Here is a 24339-nt window from a genome sequence, read left to right on the forward strand (position 1 = left end):
AGAACAGAGATCTCAAATATTCCCATTAAATGATCTGGCCTGCTGCGCTGTAACCCCCCACTGCCTTATAATTCCTCAAGCCCTCAATCAAGGATGTTTCTCCCACAAAGGCCTTGTAGGAGTCGATTCGGGGGTTCTTGGAAAGGCAATGAGTTCCATGCCAGGTTGATACAGTACAGAAGGAAGTGCAAATAAGGACAAGGAAACAACTCATAGGTCTGACCCAATTCAGCAGAAGGCAGATCAAAGAGCCAGAAATAACCGAGAGAGACCTAGTACACAAGACTCACAGAAGTCACACAGGGATACAGCCAGAGATCCAAAGAAGGCACATCTAGGTAACTGCCTACTAGAAGAACCCAGGTAACACCTCAGTTATATGACATGTGTCTATTCCACGCTCCAGGTATGTTTTCAGACTGTGCTCCTCTGGGCTCGGGGTATCCTAGAGAAGCCTCAGAAGCCACCAGGGAGGATAAAGGCTCTACCTGTAGCCCTTTCACGTTTGGCCTCCGTGTAAAGTTTCATCTGAAAAAAAGGGGGGTGGAGCTCTGTTGCTAAAAAAGATTTTGATTTTCGAAAACCACGTTCTATGTGATCAGGTGTCAACAAAAGGCTTTTAGAATGGAGGTGCCAGTGTCTGATTCGTGCTCTGGGTCCACTCTGGGTGTCTTGCAAACAACCACTGGAAGAAAGGAGAGACCAGAGGATGTCAGCTGAGGTCCAGAACGTATACCAAGGGTCAGAAAACCACAGCTCCTAGGTCGAACCCACCTACCACCTGTTTTGGTAAATAAAGTTTTATTGGAACAGAGCCACACTCGCTCATTTACGTTTTGTCTATGGCTGCTTTCTGCTACAACAGGATTGAGTAACTACAACAAAGACCATATGCTCCCCAAAGCCCAAAATATTTACTATCTGGCCTTTGCCAGGAAAAATTTGCCAATCCCTGGCCTATATTATCCCTTGAACTTCTGAAATACATTGACTTATAAACATGAATCCCTCCCTAACACCCAACAGGAGGTAATGAAGACTGTAAATGCAGAAGAGGTAAAAGGGAGCTCGGGTAGATGGACGCTTGGGAGACTGATTCTACCGACTGAGCCCATGGGCCACAGTCAGAGGCAGGACAAGGGACTGAGCCGAAGGATGAAGGGTCACACACTAAAGGGAAATACTGCAGATTGACGGAAGTACAAAATGTTCAAATGGTGGGCGGTGGGGGGCGGGGGGTGGTTAGGTGCTCTGGGGAATCTGTACGATTCAAAGCAAGAGTCTTCAAAGCAACAGTGCCTCGGAAAGCGTCTGAAAGGAACACCAGGAAATTAACCACACTTGGAACAGACACATAACCTCTGCTTTCCAGCCTGTTTTCTGCCACCGTCAGAAGCACGAGGAAATGGCAAATCACGTAATAAGTCATCATTAAGAAATAAAAATGACTCTTCCCCAATCACCAACACTTTCAACAACCGCAGCTTTCCCTGGTGATAAATGATAGTCTGAATGACCAGCTTTGGCCCTGCCAGGATCTCCTTTCATCAGACAAATATTCGAATGTCACTACGCTCTGCTTACTCAGGCAAGACGGCAGATTACTGTTTAAACCAGGAAACCTTGGCCGCATCTGAAGTGCTTAGCAAAGCTCAGCTTACCTTGAGAAAAATGGTTCGCCATTACCGAGGTCCTCCCGGTCTCACTGTCTCGCTTCTGGTCTCGTGAGAGGCCGGAGGACTTCTCGGACATTTCACAGTCGGACAACGCGTGAGAGGCAGAAGGCTCAGGAGACTCAGGCAGGATGTGTTGGTAGGTTAAATTGTCTTCCTCAATCCTTGACCATAGGGATTGAAAGAGAAATCGTTTCCCACACTAAGATTCCAAGCCAGGACCATGACTTGGGAACAAACACTTAAGATCACTTGGCCCCTTGTAATTTCCCCGTATTTACAACTTTGTTTTGGAGCCCTTTTGCTTCCCCAGAGCAGTTTTTAGTGAGGACGCTCTAAAAACAAAAAGCACTCCGTGGGCTTGAGTCTGGAGCCAGTGAAGGGGGAGCCACGACGTGGCTTATGGGGAGGGAGCCTAAGAAAGAGCACGGGTCAAAGGCAGCTGCTTATCGAGGGCTCCCTCTGTACCAGGCATGTTAGATGTACTACCTTACCTGGTCCCCACAGAAACCCTCTGAGGCAGGGACGACCATCCTCATTCAGAGCTGGGGAGACTGAGCCGCATCACAAGCTTGCTCACTGTCTCACAGCTTCTTAGTGGCAGAGCTCACACTTGAACCCAGGTCTGTCTGGCTCTGGGACCCCAGGAGAAAGTGGGAGGCCACCTCAAACCCATGAAGAGGCCTTATGGGTTTAAAACTCTCAAAACCCTCACGGCCTCCAAGCAGGTCCCAAAACCACCACTCTGGCAATCATCTGGTTATTAACCTGTATTTGCCAAGAGCCACCTAAGCCATAAGGAAGAACACCCTGAACTCTGCGAAAAGCCCACCTGAGTCTCCATTATAGATAAGCTCCTTAATTTAAGCTCTTTTCTTTCTCCCACTTTTTCCTATTACTTCTTGTCTCATTATTCATGAGCGCAGACAAGAGCAAAGGACTCTGGAGCTGCCACGCATTCATTAACAGGTAAACACCAGATGCAACTTCGCCCAGACAGTGTGATGGACGCACGGGCTTGTCGCTGCCTTGCCAAAGTGCCGAATGGGCCAAGGGCACCCATTTAATTAGCTTAGGAGTGACCCCTGTGAGCGCTAAGCCTACAGCTGAAAAAGGCAGAACAGAAGGAAAAGAAACAAACCTGTCGGAAACGGGAAGGGTGACACATGGTTAAGGGGGCTGAAAGAGGCTCCACGCACCCCCCCCTCCCCACCCCACCCCTCCCCTGCCCCGCCCCGCAGCCCATTCTCCAAGCAACCACGGGCATCTTTCACAATAGCAAATCTCTTGCCTGGCCCCAGCTTACCCTCCTTCAAAGACTCCCCTCTTCCTGCAGCACAGAATCTGCACTCTTAACAGAGAATCTGCGGACCAGTCCAGCAAGGCCCTGCCTGTCCTCTGGCCTTGACCCTTACGTTCCCGGCACCAGCTCGCAGGGCCACATCTCCCTCGCCTCGCACATGGACACTCTCCGGCAATCCCTGCCCCTGGCCTCATCCTTTAGCTCTCAGTTACGACCGCCTCCACCCTGGAGGCCTTGCTTGCCCTCTCCACAGCCCGCCACTGCAATGTGATCCGTTATTAGAAGGATGGGAGCAGAGGGTCGAACCGGGAGGGATCTGCAAAAATACTACAGTGGGAAAGGAGTTTTCTTCCGAACTCACAGAAGCTCTGATTAAAACATCCTCCGGTGAGCAGTGATGCCTCCCCACCTGCTCACTCTGATGATGTGGCCTTCAACATGCCCATAAAATCTACAGTTCTGCACCCCAGACTGGTCTCTACTTCTTTATCTTAGCCCCAGAAGCCCAAAGGGTCGCTGCTCCAAAGACGAGGGAAATACCCATAGCACTAACAACAGTCAGAACCTCTAACCAGTAAACAGAGGAGGACAACACCTTGACCCTCCCTGTGGGCCATCGAGGCAAACTAAGAAAGTATACATTTATTCCATGAGCGTTCTGTGAACTCCAACTATATGCTACACACTTGGGGCTGGAATTCGAGACACAGTCTCTGTCCCCAAAAAGGCAATTTGCGGTAATAAGACCTCAGGAGTACGACAGACTCAGGTTCAAACACCAGCTCTGTCTTTTCAAGGCAAGCATGCAACTCTGACCCTCAGGTTCCTCGCCCTAAAACGGGAACAATAATGCTTGCCTCCTAGGGTCAGAAATAATGAACGCGAATGCCTAGAGCAGCAGTGGACACACGCCAACACCCGGTTATAGGCTAGCCGCTTTCCCGTTCCGGGGAATTCTGGGAGCGGGAAGGTAAATGCAGGAAGCGTCACATCGCCAGGTGGTAAGTGCTGCAATGTGACGATGTGCCAAGTGCTACAGGAAGAATCGCTGATCCCGGGAAGTCGTAGAGAGACGGGGGCACCGGGGAGAGCCAGGTTCATCGCCACGAACGCCGACTCTACTGAAGGACTTCCAAACTACAACAGGAAGAAGTCGAGCATACGGCTCGTGTCCAGGCACGGGCTGGAGGACAGCAACAGGTCAGATAAGACCGCAGCACGGGGAACATGACAGAAAGACGGGTCAGACCGAGGAGGGCCTCAAGTGTCAGGCTAAGGCATGTGACGTTTAGCCTGCAGGTACCCAGGGGCCGTCAGAAGGAACGTGTCGTCCCAGTCACAGAACCTAACAGAGAAATGCCACGAGTGACCTAAAACGACTGACTGAAGGCTGCGGGAAACACAGCGTAAACTGCTCGCTTTGCGAGGGCACCGTCAGTTTCACCGCTGTTTACGCTTCATGTACAAGAGGCAGGGGACTCACTGAATGGGAGGGAGCCACAGTGTACCCAGCAGACCGACCAACCGCCGTCTTCTTCCCGAACGCCATATACTCACTCACCTCTCCGTCGGTTCATCCTGGGTGCTCATTTCCACTTCAACCGATTTCCCTGGGAGCAGAAAGAACATCAAGAAGAAGGAAAACATTAACAAACAAACAAACAAACAAACCCCAAGTGATCCCTAATAATCTCTGACTCATACATCCGCAGAGGCCCTGTTCCATTTGTTTAAACACTTTTTCTAACAATCCCGGGTATTTAAAGTAGGATGACCGAGAACCCATTCAGACCACAGGCTCCTCCTTCATCACTGCTCTGGCACCAGTTCTGGAGGTACGGGACAGCCCTGAATCTAAAAAGCGATCACAAAGGCGCTGCTGGGTGCATGCTCTTTTTCCTTCTCTAAAACTCTCAACACAATATATCCCCATTACAGGAAACGGGTTAACAGAGACAAGAAAAAGAACATGACCGTCCTCCAGGTACCTACAACAGACATGCCGTGGACTTCCTTCCATCCTTTTTTCCACGCATTTTGGCCTGGGTGACGCTGCACTGGGGCTTAATTGTTTTCCCTTCGAATTTTATTATTAGAAGCATTTTTCTTACTGAATCTGCTTTAGAAACGTAAGTTTTAATGGCTGCATTAATATTCCACTGTAGGCATGCATGTACCAGTTTCTGCCGGTCCCTTTATTTGACATTTAGGTCATCTCCGATTTTGCACTTTTATAAGTAAAGGAAATACACATCTTTGTACATACAGCTTTATCTGCATTTAAATGATTTCCTCAGGAAAGACTCTCAGAAGTGGGATTAGCAGGCAGAGGAGTATGTGAGTGCAGCTGAGTAAGCCAGCGCCTGCAGCAGGGGAATGACTACAAGAAATGGGGAAAGACAACAAAATAAAGCTCGAAACGTAGCTGGGAAGAAGACGCTCGGCTCCCCCTGCACGGCCCCGTTTGCTGTCTGAAAGGAAACACGGGAGCCCAGATTTCAAAGAGACTAACAACTTCATGTTAAAAATACTTCAGAACTCTGGAAATTGCAGCCTGGGATGAGCTCTTTGAAGAAGCTAACGTGTGGCTAAAGGAAAAAACAAACCCTTCTGTGGCCGTACTTGAAACACGAGACTATAATTAAAGTGCACCCACACATACCATTTTCAAAACTACTCCTAAAAGGGAAAGTTCTCGAACACCACAGCGCAGAGGAAAGGAGCACCCGGAGCCTCGCGTGTTTGCCTCGTGCCTCGTGGTCCCCACCGCGTGCTCCCGGGGCCGGCTGGTGTTGCTCTCGGGGCCCCCTCAACACCCCAGCAGCACAGCCACGGGCACCGAGAGCCAGCACGATGTCCCGAGGGCTTGAGAGTCACCTGCCATGGCATGGCATCGGCGGGCACCGGGAGAGGGCCAGCCAGGCCCCCGAGATCAGGTGCCCGGCCCCAAAGATGGCTCCTTGACACTGACCCCGTCCGGAACAGTGGCAGGATTTCCATTGTACAGAAAAGAGGTGCAAATCCAGAAGGTGTGATGGGGCCCCTCTTACTCTGCTCAACTCACACTCGATCACCTACTTGAATACATGCTCCAGTGAAGCAAAGGATTCAGAGATACTCCAGGGCTAGCTCAACCACAAAACTAGGTCTTGATCCTCTTGGTTACATCCTGATCAAAAATGCAGTGACACTGTGGCTCCCCAAAAGGCAGAGAGAGGTTGACAGGCCCCTACCACAGTGGACGGTAGGGCACTACCACAGGGACAGTAGGCCCCTACCACAGTGGTCCCACCTTTCCGTCTTCTACATTCCTGGTCAAGAGGGGAAATATCCATTTGACCGGGTCTATGTCCAAGACGCTGACTTGCAGTCCCGGGCGGCAAGACCCCCGTAAACGGGCAGCGACAAGTGCTGTTAGAAGAACAACTCGGCATGGTCTCGCACCTGCACAGGGCTGCTTACCAACATTCAGCTGGTAAGATTCTGGCCCTAAAACCCTGAGGATGGCCCATCTGCCCAGCCCGGCCCTCCAAGGGACCCAGCAGTCTACACGTACCAGCCTAGCACACAATAGCATCACAGCCTGCCTCACCGTGCAATCGCCCTCCAGGAGCACAGACACACGCCTCGGAAACCGCACAGGGCAGGGTGCCACTGGTCGGGGGCAGGCTTTAAGCACTCTGGGACTTCCGACCAAAAATTCATCTTGTAACTACCAAAAAAAAAAAAAAACAACAAAAAACAAAAAACAACAACAAAAAAAACCACCTCTCCTCAATTCCTTAATAAAATCCACGACCACAGAAGAAGTGTCCTGAGACCAACCAAAGCACGGGTGTCTCTGTCTTCAAACAGGACGTCCTTCGAGGAGTCTGTAAGGACTCAACAACTGTATCCTGCCCATTCCCCAGCCACAACAGAGTTCTTTAAAACCAAACGACAAATGGTTAGCGTGCAGTCACAGGGACGTCATTACGAGTGGTGCGGTGAACTTCGCGGTGGAAACCGCTCCACACAGGTGACAGGTACCATCCGTCCGGCTGTTCCAACAGCTTAGGGAGCGTGGCATGAAGGCACCGCTTCCATCTTTCAGGCAAATCTTACCGCTACGCCTAAAAGCTGGGTCGTGGCGGGGGCCTCACCTTGTCAAATAAAAACGCGTCTAGTCACCCGCTCCACATGTGAACACGAGAATTATCACGCGGGACCTGCAGGACTGGCCGACCCGCCCTCCTCCCTGCACCGGTCCATCGCGTATGCTGCCTCCATTTGAGAGGCCTCTTTTGAAACAGGACTCCTTTGCTCAAAGTCCACCGGTCGTAGAGAACCCGGTTCAAATATCATAGCCTGGCATCTCCTCCACGGCCCAAATGTTTCTTCCTTTCCGTCCACCAGTAATTTGTGTAACGTGCTTACACTCTCCTCCCGGTGCCCGTGCTGGACACTGAGGATACAGAGATGACTGAGGGGCCATCCGACCCTCGTTGAGTTCACAGCTGAGTGGGGACAAGAGACCCAAAAGACAATTACACTACTGAGCTGTGACAAGGGACAGCACGGGATACCACGGGAGGGCGCACAGAAGAAATGAACATGACCCAGCCTGGACCATCGGGGCAAATTTAGAGGAGGTAACGACAGACAGATATTTGAGGCAGGAAAGGGCTGCTGTATGCAGATAGGAAGCAGCTAAGGCGCTACGTGGAGGGCAGATCCCAGGGCTACTTAGGAGGAAAAATGTTCCATTTTACCGGACAGCCTGGTTCACCATGCTAACTCGACCCCACATGCCCATTACGGCTCCCAAAATACCTCTCCCCATCAACTATGAATCCTTCCAATACGGAATACCCCTCCAATACCCCTTCCTCCTGGAAGACTTCCCTTCCGAGCTCAGAGATACCTCTCCCTCCAGGTCCCTACTAGGCGGGTCAGACAGAGTCAGACACAGAATGGAAGGGAGCCCCAGCGTAAGATCCAAACCACACAAAACTAGCAGTATTGCCCTCAAATCCTGACTGGGCACTACATGTATGGCCCCGGCCTAGTTTGGAAGGCCGGGACGAGACGAGGCCCCCATCTTCCAGGAGTTTATGCTCTCAAGAAATAAAATATGCTATGGGGCGCCTGGGTGGCGCAGTCGGTTAAGCGTCCGACTTCAGCCAGGTCACGATCTCGCGGTCCGTGAGTTCGAGCCCCGCGTCGGGCTCTGGGCTGATGGCTTAGAGCCTGGAGCCTGTTTCCGATTCTGTGTCTCCCTCTCTCTCTGCCCCTCCCCTGTTCATGCTCTGTCTCTCTCTGTCCCCAAAATAAATAAACGTTGAAAAAAATAATTAAAAAAAAAAAAAAAGAAAGAAAATATGCTCACGAGAAATCACTGCTGTCACCTCCTGAGCTCCCAAGATTGGTCAGGCAGGATACAGACACTTGAAATAATCTCATTTAATCCTCAGAAATAACTCCGCGAGACAGGTAGTATTCCCTCACAGAGGAAATCTGACCATGAAAGGGATAAGAGAACCATAAAGCTGAGATTTGAACTCAAGTCTGTCTGGCTCCAAAGGGGTCTGTTCTGTCCACCCTGGCAGAGTGTCCTTTACAAGGCTGGACGTAATTGTCATGTGCAAGCTACGAACAACCCAGAATAAAAAACCAAACAGTCTTGCTTCCACCTGGGGTGAACAAAGAAAGCTTCCTAGAAGCTTTCTAGAAGGGAAGAGACAGTGAAAGCCTGCTAGCAAAGGGAGTGGTTTGAACGAAGTCCCAGAAGTGGGGAGTTGCAAGCAAGGCCCACAGCACAGAAGTACAGACCAGACACCCGAAGTGACAAGAGTGTGAGAAGTACCACATCATGGCGGTCAGGAGTTCAGGCTGTGGAAGCAAACTGCCCGGGCTCAAATCCAGACCCTGCTACACCTAGTGCAACCCTGAGCCAGTATGTTAACTTCTCTGTTCCTTGTTTCTTAAATGAAGATGATGGGGGCGCTGGGTGGTTCAGTCAGTTAAGCGTCCGACTTTGGCTCGGGTCATGATCTCGGGTCTGTGAGTTCGAGCCCCGCGTCGGGCTCTGTGCTGACGGCTCAGAGCCTGGAGCCTGCTTCGGATTCTGTGTCTCCCTCTCTCTCTGCCCCTCCCCTGCTTGCTCTCTGTCTCTCTCTCAAAAATAAACGTTAAAACAATTTTAAATGAAGGTGATGAACCGTACCTTCTCCTAGGCTGAGAACAATGCCTAGCATACAACATGCAGCTGCTAAAGACCAGCCTTCCTCATGGTTTCCCCATCATCATCACCACCAACACCACCACCATCGAGACGGTAGTGGGCTAGGCAAGGCAGACTGTGGGAGGCCTTGAAAGTAATGAACAGTTTAGGTTCTTCCTGCAGGCAGAGGAGAGTCAAGAGATAGGACCCCAGCGGCTGCCTTCTATTCATGTGGCTAAACCCTGACAAACCTGGTGAGCTGGTGGAGGAAAGAGGCTACCTCACCATCTCCTACCATCTTCCCCAGTGCTTACTCAGACATTCCTGGCGACAACGCCGTCTTCCTCATTTACGCTACTGGCCTTGGGGGGCACTCCGGACGAGGACACAGTGGAAAACCTGGGACTGCAACCCCGGTTCTCCATCTACTTTGGCTCCCAACCCACTTTTAGAATCTGAAATTTGCAGATCCTCATCTCAGAAAAATGCACAGAGGCAGAAAAATCTTGCAGGGTTCTGGACCCCTAGTGAAATCCCTAGCTTGTGAAGCTAGAAAACACACCCGGCTCTCATCCTTACAAGGAGTGAGAAACCACACCATCACCCTACCAACTAAATATTATTAAAGGAAAGCAGGGATATGTACAAAGATTCCAGCATGGTGTTCTTTCAATAGCCCCAAACTGGAAACAATCTAAATGTCCACCTAATGGGGAATGATTAAGTGAATTACGGGACATTCATACACAAGAATGCTCTGCAGTCACTAAAACTTACAATGTAGGTTAATATTTATTATCTACAACTGGACAGAGGGAAAGGCTGCAAAGAGTTCTAGTTCCACAAAAAATACATATACGTATAAAACAGAACTGAAAGTATAAATTCCAGGGTGTTCATTTTTGCTGTATAAATAATGCAATTATAGGAGTATTTGCTTATCTGGTATTCTACCATAAACAAGTACTGCTTTGTATTCATAAAAAAAAAAGGTTATATTTAAAACTTTTAGGAACTCATGCCATGCAATTACCTCAAATATAAAACTATTTTACAATAAGCTCCTTTCATAATGCAGGAGCCAGACCCCTCGGATAGCATCCAAGAAAGACCCACCTTGGTTACATTTTACTCTCTAAGAAAGGAAGTTAGAGAGAAGTACCTGAGACTTTTACGCCTTTTGTATACAAGAAAATAAAGTTCTGTGTTTGTGTTGTCTGCTAAGCCTGAAGTGCTTTCTACTTCCAGAACCAGCAAGAAACAAGAAGTGAGATCTCCTTGGGCTTGTCAAGGTAAATAAATAATGAAAAAATAAATCAAGGGGGGGCGGCTGGATGAGTGAGGGAGGGCAGCTGGTGCCAGAGGCAGTCTTTCTCGGCTTCCCAGGCTTCCCACCTCCTCAGGCCGGTTGAGGGCTTGCAGGAAGAAGAGAGACAAACAGAAAAACGCCTCGGGCCTGGAAGATACAGCTCTATCTTGAGGACCCAGTTATTTCTCCAATAATACAATGGAAACTAGCTTATTTGGAAACCCTTAGTCAGAAGAAAGTGGGTTTCGCAAAGCTGGGAAAAGTCAACTGCTACCGCGTCCTGGCCCCCAGGGTCCTGGGGAGCTGGTCCTAGGACAATCAATGTGCAACAGGCCTGAGCTGTTAGGTTCTGTAAAAAAAAAATCAGGAAAAGCTCGCTAGACCCAGAAACCCAAACTATCCCACGTTCTATCTTGAAATTAAGTAGAATATAGGTGGACCCTCGTGAGTCATCTGTTTTGTATGTATGAAGACAGAAGAACTAAGGTCAAATCTTGGTTTCACCAAGTCAGTTATAACTTTGAGCAACTGACTTTCCTCTGTAAGGCTAAGTTCCTCAAGTAAAACAGGTTGTTCTGAGGAGTAAGCCCCCCGCTCACAACAGGTATGGCTATGAGCAAGCACGGAGCGCATAGGAGCCACGGACCCAGCGCTGAGTCAAGGCTTCATGCTCATTATTTAACTCTTACAACTCACATAGGAAAGCCTTTGATTTTGAGCAGAAGGAACAGGACCTGATTACATTTTGAAAAGCTCACTCTGTCTCTTGTACGGAAATGGACCGTGGCAGGACACAGGTGGAGGCCGGAAGGCCGGGGAGGCCAGGCCTGGAATAATCCACTGGAGCCGCAGCAGCCACGAGGAAGGGGAGATCGGTCAGATTTGCAGTACGTGTGGAAGGCAGAACCTCCGAGGTGCGGCCAGTGGGGTGGGAGGAGAACTGGCTCTGGGTGGTGTCCTCCTAGAAGCCCAGGGAGGAAAGGATCTCCCCCAGGAGGGAGGGACGGGCCACATCCAAAAAATACTGCTGTGAGTCTGGGTGAGGTGCCATCCAAAAGCGATCACCGGATTGAGCAAAGTGGAAGGTGTTAGTGTCTCGGGCACATGCCCATCCCGTGGAGGGGCTGGGATGCCTAAAAGCCCAGTTCCCGAAGGTTTGAGAAAGGGGCACTAGAAAGTCATACTCATGGATACTCATGGATATAAAGGAGAGGGACAAAAATAATGACTTCATAGAGGCAATTTCAATGGAGAAAGTTTTAGCTTGAGAACCACCTTAATATTTTTCATATTCAAAACATAAAATGAAATCAGTAAAAACGGGAGGGGAACCCTAACCCTAAAATTGAGCACAAATGGAAACAAATAAATCTAATTATATTGCACACGAATATCCTAACAACACTGCAGAAAGAATGAAATCCAGTAACTTTTCAATTTAACACCTGACTACATACCCTTAGCCTAAAAACTAAAAGAACTGATCTCTTAGTAGGTTTGCTTTTCACAGTGCTAAGGATGGGACAATTCTGGAACTATCTGTGTGTCTCAGAGAACTAAGCAAAGGAGCGGACATACTGATGTGAGAGCCAGGATTCTCGCTGTTGGAGACAGGAAACACAAATACAGAAGTGGAAACAGCAATAAAGGGCACGGTGGGCTGGATGGAATTGGAGGCCCCACTGTGAAATAACGATTTTTAAAATAAATTACATATTGTTATACATATCATGTGTATGCATGTGAGCTATATTCTAGTCCCGCCTGCTAAAGGGTCTAGAAACAATGATCCCCTAGTAGCAATGAACCTACACAGCCCCAAAGCATAGTTGCCGTTGTTGTTTTTTAATGTTTATTTATTTTTGACAGAGAGAGAGAGAGACAGCATGAGTGGGGGAGAGGCAGAGAGAGAGGGAGACACAGAATCCGAAGCAGGTGCCAGGCTCCGAGCTGTCAGCACAGAGCCCGACGTGGGGCTCAAACTCACAGGCCACGAGATCATGACCTGAGCCGAAGTCAGACGCTCGACCGACTGAGCCACCCAGGCGCTCCCTCCAAATCATAGTTTTTACATAGCATTCCCCTTTAAGATGAACCAGGGCTACTTGGAGAAATGGTTGATTCGGGGGCAGGGACAGTATCAATGGAGCTGGAACATCTTTTTTGTGCCAGGATGCACAGATGTACAGAAGGAAGCTCCTCCAAAAGATGGAGACCCGTCAAAAGGAATTGCCACTTGCCAAATGAGGAACAATTTGAGCATCGGGATGAATGACAGAATGAGTAATAGTCCCCTGAATAAAATAAGAACCTAAACTAAGTCCACACTGCTAATAAACAAACAACAAATACAGGCATAAAAAAGGGCAGGTAAAGGAAGAGTTTATCCTTCTACAGACGCCATCTAATAAGAAATGAAGACAAAATAACAACATCAGGAAAAAAAAAAAACCACCAGGTGGTCACCATCGTAGTCATTAATTAATAACAGAGGCAAGGAACGTTGTGCAAACCTCGAGTACAAATTTGAGGAGGAACCAAGTATTTACAAGGTTACAAAGTACCTCCCACTAATTGCTTCTATATGACACAGGGAAATGTTGTCATTTAGAGTGGAGAAACCTGACGCATATCAGCTCAACCAAATGGTCAAAAGTTATTTTCGCAAAAAACGGGACAAACTAATGGCACGCGCCTCATGAACACGATACCATGAGAACACAATACTTACCATCGTATTCTTCCCCAAATCACATAATCTCATCTAATTTTCCTAACTTAATCCTAAAGAAACAGATAATCCCAAACTGGGGCACTGGCCTGAACTCTTCAAATAGGTCCGTGTCATGAAAGACAAAGGGTGAACGACTACCCCCGATTAAAGGAAACCAGAGAGACAGACAAATTGATGTAACGTAGGGAGTGGGTCCTGGAACAGAATCAGGAATAAAATTCATAAAAGACATTATTGAATCAATTAGCGAAATTTTAGTATAGACTGTATATGAGACGATGATACTGTGTCATGAATTTAGCAGCGGTGTTTTGGCTAAGAGAGGGTCTCCAGTGTGTGGGGCCACACACTGACACATCTAGGGGGAAAGGACAGGAAACCATCAATCCATCCTCAGAGGGTTAGGAGAAGATAACAATCATAATCATAATAATGTGGGGTGTCTGGCTGGCTCAGTCGGTGGAGCGTGCAACTCTTGATCTCGGGGTTGTGAGTTCGAGCCCCACGTTGGGTGCAGAGATTACTTAAAAATAAAATCTTAAAAAACAGCAGGGGGCGGGGGGGGGGACACCTGGGTGGCTCGGTTGGTTAAGCGTCCGACTCTTGATCTCAGCTCAGGTCTTGATCTCAGAACCTTGGGCTCAAGCCCCATATCGGGCTCCGTGCTGGGTGTGAAGCCCACTTTAAAATAACATAAAGTCTTAGAAAATAACAATAATAATAATAATGTATGTGCGCACATATATGCATACGTATGCGTGTATATACGTGCATACACAGGTGGTCCCTGACTTACGAGGGTTCAGCTTACAGGTTTTGACTTCAGGACGGTGTGAAAGCAACAGGCACCCAGTAAGGACTGGGCTGCAGATGCTGAATTTTGATCTTTTCCCGAGCCGGGGACATGCGGTACGATCCTCCCTCCTGGCTCCGGGCAGAGACGGTGAGCTGCGGTTCCCAGTCAGCCCCATCATCACGAGGGGAAATAACTGATACAACCATTCTGGACCCACACAGACATTCTGATTCTCGCTTTCAGCAGGGCGTTGGGCATATAACAAGAGGTACTCAACACCTCACTATAAAATGGGCTCTGCGCGAGGGGACAGGGCCCAACAGTGGGCTACTGTAGGTGTTCTGAGCACGCTTCAGCTGGGCTGGGCTAAGCGATGGTGTTGGGAGGTTGGGGTGTTATATGCGTTCTTGGCTTATGATACTTTTAACTCGTGATGAGTCTGCCGGGATGCGACCCCATCACAAATCGAGGAAGATCTGAATATAGGCAGAGAGAGAAAACGACAGAGCGAACACGGCAAAACTGATGAGGCTGGGTAAAGAGTGTAAGAGAATTCTCGTTCTAGTCTCAAAAGAATTGCAAATGATTATTTTTGTACTTAAATGCAACAGCCCCTATTTAAGTGCCTAGCACATAGTGACTGTTTAGCAGAGGCTTTCTTTCATCCTTGCTCTAAACCACCTCTGACCCTTGAATAGATTTTTTTTAACCGATAAATGTTTGGGGGTTTTTTTTGTTTGCTTGTTTTGTCTGTTGTTGCCAACATTTAAAACTCACGGGTTCTTACCCTCCTCCCCCTCGGAAAAAAAAAAAAAAAAAAAAAAAACCCGATTCCCATCTTCCCTTGAAAATCTGGAGCAGCCATGTGGCGGGCACTGGAGGGGTGTCCCTCCCCAGCCGGACCCCGGGTCTGGAGCAGTGAGGACCACCAGCCGCTGGAAGCAGTCACCGGAAGGGACAGCAGCCAGTGTGGGTCCGCTGTCCCCTCATCAGAGCAGAGCTAAGTACTGCCAAGAAGTCTTGGACCGATAAATGCTGTGTCTTAAGACTCGCAAGCCCCTGCCCTACTTACCGTCGAGGAACAGCTTTTCCAGTTTCTCGAGTAGCTCCGCACACTGATTCAGCTGCTCCTGGAAGCCCTCGGCCACGTAGCGATCCACGTCGCTGGCCTGTAGCAACTCCTCAAATGCCTTAATCACGGTGTTCATATGTCGACGGTAAATGACACAGATGCCATGGCTGTCCTTAATCTGCTGTCTTTGAAGGGAGAGCTCCCTGGCTTGGGACTGAACTAATGAATCGTATCTGATAAAAGGGGCGGGGGGGAGAAAACGCTTGTACCATTTCAGAATTGCATTTTTGTGACCTTAACACTAATTGGAAAAATGACAGAGCACAATTTTTTAAAGCCTGCAGCTGTACAAGTATATATACTTCTAGAAAAATTGGAAGTGTGTAAGGTCACTCCTTCGATTTCAAAACAACCCACAAACGCTGGAACAAAGGTTCGTCTGCGCTATTTTCAACCTTATAAAGCCCCCAATTACAGTACAGACTGGCAAGAACTCAGGAGAACATTTAGTTTCCATAAACTCCTCAAAAATATTATTCTGAATTATAGAAACAAGTGCTCCAAGGGTCAGAGGACCCGCCACAGATTCCCATGGAGAAGAAAAAAGAAACTGTTGACACAGGAAAACAAAATCGGGACTCTCTCCCCTCCAAAGGTCAGGGGGTAATCATAATCCTAACTACCATTTACGGAGGGCCTATGATCTGCCGGTCACTGCGTTAGGTGTTTTTTATAAGTTAACTGTTCCTCCCAATCTTTCAACAAACGTATGAACCTCCTTGTCTACAGCGAGGAAACGGACTCTGAGATCGCAAAGTTAAATGGGGAAGGTTTCGGACTCAAACAGTCCGCCTTCAAAGCCCATGCTGCATCGCACGATACGACCTCTCCTGACGCCGGATCTGTCTTCCCCCGTGTGAGCCGACCAGTACTCCGAGGCACGGAGAAAAACCCAAGTTAAGCAAAGCGTGGCTCATATACGGCGTGGCCACAGTAACTCGGCCCCAGCGTGGCTCAGTAAAGATGCTGACCCTTCAGTTCAACGTGTCCCCCTTTTCCTGAAATGAGGGCAGTACGTGGGGGCTGCTGCCCCTGCCTCTGGTGGTGAGCGTGCACGTACAGACCGTGTGACATCAGCCTTGAAGGTGGGGCAGGACTTGCGGGTGAGGAAGAACACGGGGGGTGGGGGGTGGCGGGGTGTCGGGCAGGACACCGCGGGCTCGCGCACTGGCGACAGCTCTGAGCAACACCACCCGTCTCCTCGGGCCATCTGCTCGGTCAGGGAGGCCTCTTTGAGGCTCCACTTCCTCATCCATATTTGGGAACACCACCTTTCTGGGCGATGTTGAGGATTAAATAAGAAAAGTGCCTATCCAGGCGTCTGACACTACTGTCTTTCAATAAAAGGCAAGCTTCCTCCCAGCTTGCTGCTTGCGAAGGCTCGAAAAACTTCGCTCTGGCTCCTGACAATTTAGAATAATGTGTCTGTCTCAAATTAGTGACGAATGAAGGTCAACTTTGCAACTGATCACTTTTTTGTCACATCTCATAAAGCAAAACTGTACCTATCTATGCCCGTAAAACATGACGTAAGAATTCTTCTCTTTCAACACAGGCTTATTTCTCTAAGATGACCTTAAAGGGTAAAGATATGGGAAATATTTATATCCTTCCTACCCCGGCTAGGACATCAGTTTCAACCCTGCAGTAAAAGCCAATAATGGGGTCCAGGAGGAAACACTGCCGTTCAGCAAACGTACCAGGACTCCCTGAGTGGCTGGCATAATACCTTCACCCCGTTCCCAGCCTGAGGAGGGCAAAATCTGTTCTGCCAATTCCGGAAGACACAACACAAGAATTGTACGGCCACCGCTCCCTGTGGCCTCGCGTTCACCTCTCCATCGGGCCCACCTGCCCTAAACCCACCATCGAGCCTTGCCCGGCACACAAGCCACAACCACAACCCACCGAGCAGCATCCTCCCGCCCCCCTCGCTCACGGGCTCCGACCTAGAGGCAACGTGGGGGAACTGCAGGTTGCCACGGTGGAAGAAGCAGAGGTGGGATGTACCTGGAGGGGGAGAGATCTCTGAACCTATTCTGCAGGTTACGGATTTCACTGAAAAGCTCCACGTTCAAGTTCTGCTCCTTCTGCAGCTGACACTCCTGATCCACCAGCTGCCGTCTGAGGCCCTCCAGCAGCCCACCGTCGGTCACCTCTGGAGCCAGCTGATGAAGGATCTTCATGTGTTTCACATACCGAACCTGCTGCAAACTTGAAAAGGTCATTTCTTCTTCGTCGGTACTACCCTTGGGCTTGTTCAAGGCATCCTGGGCCGCTTCTTCTGTCCCACACAAAACTGTGATAATGGCCTCACTGCACTGGGAGTGCTTTTGAAGCTGAAATAAGAAATTCCGGTAGCCCTCGAGCTCAGTTTCCAAGTCACAGATTTTCTGTTTTAAGTTTTCTGCATCACCTGAGGTGCCAACGTTCTCCGACTGGTGGGTCCCAATCACGCGGACTTTAGTGGGAAGCTGACTCAAGTAAGTAGCTACTGAGGTCGGGCCCGGAAAATCTTCAGAAGGATTCTCATTGCACGTTGGCAAGACGGCAAGGCCATCGGGCTGGTAAATTTCAGAGTCTGTAAATCAGACAAGTGTATATCAGTACCTCCTTTGCTGAAAGCCACCCACCACCCACCCCCCCCCGGCCCTGTGCAGCCACAGCCTAACAAGCCTCTCTGACCCTAGTCCTTCCTCTTACCCTCTTCCTCAGAGTAACTACTCTGAAAAGTGAGCTTGGCCATGATAACCACTAACACCCACCTAAAATCCATCGATAACCCCACTATCCTGAGGATCAAACCCAAACGCCCTCTTACAGCATCTGAGACCCTCCACGATCTAGTTCTGGGCAGACTTCCCAGGAATATCCCCTCACGCCACCTACGGAGATGCCCTACTAAATTAGCCAGAATTCCCTGCACACACCAGGCTATGTTGTGCCCCCATGCTTTTGCACGTGCTGTTCCCTCTGCCTGGAATATGCCTGGTCCTCTACACCTACTCAACAAACTCCTACTCATCCTCCAACATCCAGATCTAATGCTCCTTCTGCAAGCCCACCTTCAAACTGTGCACAACAGTCCCTCCTTTCTGTGCTTCCACAGCCCCTTACGCGTCTTGCCCGGGACAAACATTCCACGTGCAGGGTGCTGCCAGAGGAACTACATCGGCTTGCTTATTTATCTACCTAGCAATTGTTTATTTGGATTCCTCTCTCCCTCCTTCCCAGGAGGGGCTGGCCTTTCACCTTCACGTTCCCAGTGCCTGGTACAGTCCTTAGCCCAGACCAGAAGTCAGTGCAGGCCTGAGAGATACCGGGGAGTGCGTGAAGTACCATTAAGAGCAGTAATTCTAAAACCCATCCCTGATGGGAGTCTTCTTTTCATTTCCACGTCTAACAGTTTCCAGGAGGTGCCACGATGTCCCCCGCGGTGAGCCGTTTCACTGATGCACGACCCTGCCGGGAAATACTTCCTGACAGCTAGTTTAAATCCCCAGAAGTGCGGCCAAACTTGTCTAAGCGCTGGGGCGGTGCTGAGAAAGAATGCGGAGCTCTGAAACCAAAGAGCGGGGGGCTCACACCCAGCTTTGCCACCTGCTGACTCCGTCGCCTTAGGCAAGTAATCTAACGTCCCAGAACCTCAGTTTCCCCAAAAAGATGCCCAGGGTGCCTGTTATGAGGCTTCAAGCTCAGGCCCGAGTCCAGAGCTCCTGTCCTTAATCACATACCACACTACCCCATGTGCGGGGAAGCCTCAGCTCGATAGAAGGGTTGCTGAATACTTAGGAGGCAGCAGAATACAGGAGAAAAACCCATCTTCAAAATCCAACAGATCTGGTTTCCCACTCTGGCTGTGCCACTTACTAGCTGCGGGACCTTAGGCAAGTTCCTTAACCTCTCTGAGCCTCAGTCGCTTCACGCGCTGCATGGAAAGAACATCGCTTACTGTGAAGGGTTGTGTTTGCTGTGTTCTTAGGATCACGTGGCACAACAGCTCTGCAAAAAGCATCTGGCTCGCAGTGGTGAAGGAACCCAGCTAATGCTGATACTCTTTGCCTCCCTGAAACTGTCTGAAGATGGAAGAGGATGCCGATGGCAGGAGGCAGGAGGCCTGCGAGCCGGGGCTGAGGACCAAGGGAAGCGCTGCCTAAGCAGCCGTGCGGGTTGGACAGCAGGGCCTGGGGGAGCTCTCAGAAGGAAAAGCGCACCAGAATCCTCGGCAGACTGTATATTCCAATTTCTGGGTTCCGCAACTGTTCCTCGTGGCTGTAAGCCCCTTCTTATCTCTCTGTTCACGACGCAAATACCATAAAATAACTCTTTTTATTTTAGAAAGCAGCTGCTCCATGACCTAAAGGAAGCATTCCCCGCACAGCATTTCTACTGCACAAAATGTGTGACAGTCGCCAGTCCCCGCGCTCTCTCACGTGCAGGCATGTCCTTCTGCAATCCAGGGCCTGGCCCGGGGCCTGGGGCAGACAAGGGACTCAGTAAGTAACCGCCGGCTGAATGAGTGTAAGAGACAGAGACAGAGCGAGACATCTCAGCAGGCCTTTTCCCCCGTAGATCACCTTCCAAGTCAAGGAAGTATCTCTGCCATAACAACCTCATGACAGTGGAATCTCATGGCAAGACGCAATGTTCACTCAGGGGAATAATGATCAGTTTTGATGATTTTCATTAAGTAATCATGAGGCAGAGACAAACGTAAGACCCACACAAACGTCCTGCCGTGGTGCAGACCGCGGCCAGCTCTGACGTTTAGGGGCACGTGCATCTCAGGATGGCGGGGACGGCGTGCCCGCTCGCACAACACTTACCCTCCACCGGAGGCTTTGACCCTACGGCATGACCAGTCTCACACTCACACACTCGGCATTCGTAACTTCGACTCTGGAAGCGCCCCCAATCCACAGCACCTGGTGTTCAGCAGCAGCGAGGAGGCGGTGGCCCAGTGCCAGGGCCGGTATCTGGCACGTCTCGCGGCCCAGCAGGGGCTCTGCAGTGTGGCTTTGCCACTCGCGGCCCAGCAGCCCTCGATGAAGGGCCAAAGGCAGATATTTCATCAGAAATCACTGCACTGCGGGTGTGGGACAGGGAGGATCACAAGCTGTAGTATGTGGTGTGAGCCTGAAGGCTCTAGAAAATTCTAGAAGCACATTCAGAAAGGCCTCGGGACACGTAACTATGGCAGGACCTGGCCTACCGCCGAGCGCCACGCACCTCGCCTGTGATAGCCATTTAGTCTTCGCGACAGTCCAGCGAGGCGTCACCAGTGTCCCCATTTTACAGAAGAGGAACTCGAGGTTTAGTTAGAGAGGTAAGAACCTGCCCCAGGGTCAGGGCGAGTAAGCAGCACAGCCCCTCCTTCAAAGCCTGGCCACCTGCCTCCAACTCTGAACGCCACCACCTCCTGATGTGTCTACCCCTCCCACGCCTGGAGTCTCCCGTAGCAGGGGTGCACGAGCGGGGAGGGGCAATCCTCAACCCTCAGTGTGAAGGCCAATAACATCTGTGGAATCAGACCAAAACCTGGGAGGCCAACAGGAGTGTCTAAATAACTGAGGGATTCAGGAAGGCCTTCCCTGGACAATGACATCTAAGCCGAGACCTAAAAGGCAGGGGCCTCGGCTAGGCCTCAACTGAAGGGGGGAAATTCAGGCAGGGGCAACAGCACGTGCAAAGTTCTAGAAGCACATTCAGAAAAAGGAAAGAAGGTCACCAATGATGGGGATTTGGGAGGGAAAAGGAAACTGCCAGTTCGACACGAAGCCTTTAGTAACCAACTGGCTGTGAACAAGAACTCAAAAGATGTCTCCAGGACCACTTATTTGTGTTGGAGGAAATACTACAGCTCTGGAACTTTCTACAATTCAGCTAAGAGTACTTTACTGCCTGGTAGAGTGGCTTTCTCCTCAAAGCCCACAACCTTCAGAAGCATGTGACCAGGTATTCAGTGCACTGACTGGAGGCCTCGGGGAAGCGGACATCGTAACTCAGTGCTTCCCCAGAGACGGTGTTCTCACAGCCGCCCCATGACAAATTTAGGATTCCTGAAGATAATTATTTCTTACGGAGTGAATTAGGTCCAGATGAAAGGTGACTCCTTTTTTTTAACAAAGGCAGAGGGGGATGGATGTAAGGTAAAAAGAAAAAATGTAAGCATTTATTCATTCTGGATGAATGGGAACGTGAATATTCTTTTATCACCCTTTGTGATTCTCTGTATGCTTAGAATACTTTATACTGCCAAGAAGAAATAGATGTGACTTGCCTGGGACCTCACTCATGTCTCTGTACCTTTCCCACCGGCCTGCCTGACAAACCCCACAAACCAGGAGTCAGCTCGGGCTCACCTCTTACCCCCCTCCTGGGCAGCCGGAGGCCGGTGGGGCACACCTAACCTAACCCAGCCAGCACCACACAGAGAACTGCCTGTCTGCTGGGCTGTGAGGTCCCTGAGAGCACGTACCATGCCCGCCAGGACCCAGTCCACGGCCTGGGAGGAAAGCGTGCCAGACAGACCGGTAAGCTCGGACACACAGTCTACCAGACCTCCGCTCGTCTATCCGCTTACCAGCTGGGTGACCTGGATCAATTCTTTCTAAAAACCTCAATTTCCTCATGTGTTAAGTGGGAATAATGATGATGTCCTAAGAAGCCTGTTGCAGGGCTTAGTGACAATTTTTTCTATACAAGACCCCAAGGAGTGCCTGGCACACGGAAGCTGTTCGACACACACAGAGGCTGAATTCTGACGGTCTCGTGGCTGGTGTGCTGATAACTGTCCCCTTCCTTGTCTCTCCAGACACAGGCCATGGTTCTAATTCCTTTCTGCTCTCCTGGGCTGTCCTGGTAGGCTGCTCCCACAAGGGGCTGGGCTACAGGCGTTCGTGAAGAGAAGGAAAAATAAATAAAACCGTAGACTTGAAACTTAGCCAAGCAACTGAGAAGAACACAAAGATACAACGGGGAAAATAAAAACACTGGGGAGGCAAAATGCAATTTATAAGATAAAATTAATCTATCGAGCTGCCATAACAGGACATAAAAAGCATAAATATACTGCAGCTTGTCTGAAATGGTTTAAGTCTAGGCTCTCAAAAAACTATGAGTGAGAAAATGAATTCTATAGACTCATGCCCACTTTTCCCCTGGAAGAGAGAGGCCTCGGGGGTCTCCTGGGAAACCGCGGGAGCAGCACCTGGTTGAGGCACCCTGGTGTCTCAGCAAGAAACAAAAACATTGGTAAGTGCATACGGCAAGCTCCGGGCAAAGTGCCAGGGCCTCTGTTGGGCTGAGTCACCTTTGCCGTGAAAATCTTTCCTCCCTGAAGTGCCCCCCGCTTCTGCCCCACACTGATGTGTTTAATTCTCTGCCCCCTTCCCACTGGACAGGGAGTTCTCAGAAGGCACTGAGACTATCTCATTCCTCTGTCTCTCTGTCTCTGTCTCTCTCCTACACCCAGTGCACGAGGCTGGCACACAGCAGGTGCTCAGGGAATATCCACTGAATGCATGAATGATGTCTGGATGGATGGATGGATGGATGGATGGAAACAAAGTGGGAAAGGAGGGAAAGGAGGGGGGAAGGAAAGAGCAGTATGCCAAAGCCCCAACTATCTTGAAACCTCCACTAAGGTGAACCCGAGAACCTAAACATTAATGGAAAACACCATACGCTACAGATCATCAGAAAATCCATACGCGAGGTATCAGACACGAGGCTTTATGAAGCAGTAAAGGGCACAGGCTTCGAAATCAGGCAGGCTGGTGCAAATCTACCGCCGGAAGTTAGTGGCAGTATGACCGCAGCCAAGTCACTTTATCTCTGAAACTGTGGCCTCAACAACAGACAAATGGGGATAATGACTATTCCTGCCTCGAGGACTGTGAAGAAGAATCAATTAATCTTGCATTTAAAAAAAATTTTTTTTAACGTTTATTTATTTTTGAGACAGAGAGAGACAGAGCATGAATGGGGGAGGGGCAGAGAGAGAGGGAGACACAGAATCCGAAACCGGCTCCAGGCTCTGAGCTGTCAGCACAGAGCCCGACGCGGGGCTCGAACTCACGGACCATGAGATCGTGACCTGAGCTGAAGCCGGTGCTCAACCAACTGAGCAACCCAGGCGCCCCTAATCTTGCATTTAAAGTGGGCAGTGAGGCCGAACAAACAACAGGTGCTTCTCTCATCACTGACACGGGAAGCCCAAGACTCCCAGTCATGGCCCAGCCCTGAACCACCCTGGCAATCCCCTAACCGGATGCAGTCTCCCCCCCCAGAAAGCAAACTCCTCGATGGCAAAATCCCGAATAACCTCAATCTCCTCCCTGAACATGCACCTTGCCCCTCGCTCCAAGGACCTGGACGGCGCCCCGACACTGCCTCTCCCGCAGCGCCCCCAGGACTGGACGTTTCCTTCCCACATACCCCTGTCATCACAGACCTGGAAGAGCCTAGGTGCCTTCACTCTTCGCGGACCCTTCCGGATCATGACCTCTCCCCTAAACACTCCAGCTCTGTGGCTCACGCTCCCAGGCCGTAGTCGTGACTACCCACCTTGCCGCAGTCCCCGCCGTCCCGATCCACCGAATCCCTTGAGACTCCCTGACAACGCGGCTCCTAACTGCCCTGCCTGTCCACACCGCCTTACGGTAAAAATCCCTCACAGCCGTCTCTTCTTGCCGTCTCGGTTCCTCTCTTCCACTGGCTCTCAGGGAGCTGTGTCCCTGGCCTGGCCGGGCCTGCCTCTGGAACCTGTGGCAGGCCGGCCCGGCCACGCCAGGGACGCAGCTCCCTTCAAGGTCGCCAGTGATGGCTTCCTGTTCCTTAATCCCGAGGCCAATCCGCCATTCTTGCCTTACGTATTGACAATATTCGACACAGTGAGCCTGCTCTTCCCTCTGCTTCTGGATGGCACCCTTTCGTGGCTCCCTCCCTGCCTCTCTGGCTGCTCCTTCTCCGTCCGGGCTCCACCCGCTACGGTCCAGTCTCAGTTCCAGGGTCTGCTCACCAGGCCGCCAAGCCTCAGAGCTCCAAAGACCAGCAACAGGTTGGCATTTGCTAAGTTCAAAGCCCCAGCCCAGATCCAGCCCCTCGACTCCAGACTCCCGCATCTCCGAGTGCCAACCTGGCATCTCCACGGGGATGGTCAACAGGCATCTCAAGTCAGACCAAGACC

General features: G+C 50.2%; 1 protein-coding gene across 6 annotated transcripts in view; it reads right to left on the reverse strand.

The window, feature by feature from the left end:
* The window catches only part of CDK5RAP2 (CDK5 regulatory subunit associated protein 2), a 172390-nt gene that overhangs the window by 29118 nt on the left and 118933 nt on the right, over positions 1-24339 (reverse strand). For 4 of the 6 annotated variants that reach the window (XM_043566251.1, XM_043566252.1, XM_043566253.1 and 1 more), the window contains 4 exons: positions 17160-17730; positions 15090-15322; positions 4538-4586; positions 1662-1837 (listed from right to left, as the gene is read on the reverse strand). In XM_043566251.1, coding sequence (XP_043422186.1) covers positions 1662-1837; positions 4538-4586; positions 15090-15322; positions 17160-17730 — 1029 coding nt within the window. Of the gene's footprint in view, positions 1-1661; positions 1838-4537; positions 4587-15089; positions 15323-17159; positions 17731-21365; positions 21367-21914; positions 22037-24339 lie in introns of all 6 variants that reach the window. The other 2 variants (XM_043566256.1, XM_043566254.1) reach the window with 2 other exon arrangements.

This window comes from Prionailurus bengalensis, chromosome D4, assembly GCF_016509475.1.
Source record: "Prionailurus bengalensis isolate Pbe53 chromosome D4, Fcat_Pben_1.1_paternal_pri, whole genome shotgun sequence".
NCBI classification, from domain to species: domain Eukaryota; kingdom Metazoa; phylum Chordata; class Mammalia; order Carnivora; family Felidae; genus Prionailurus; species Prionailurus bengalensis.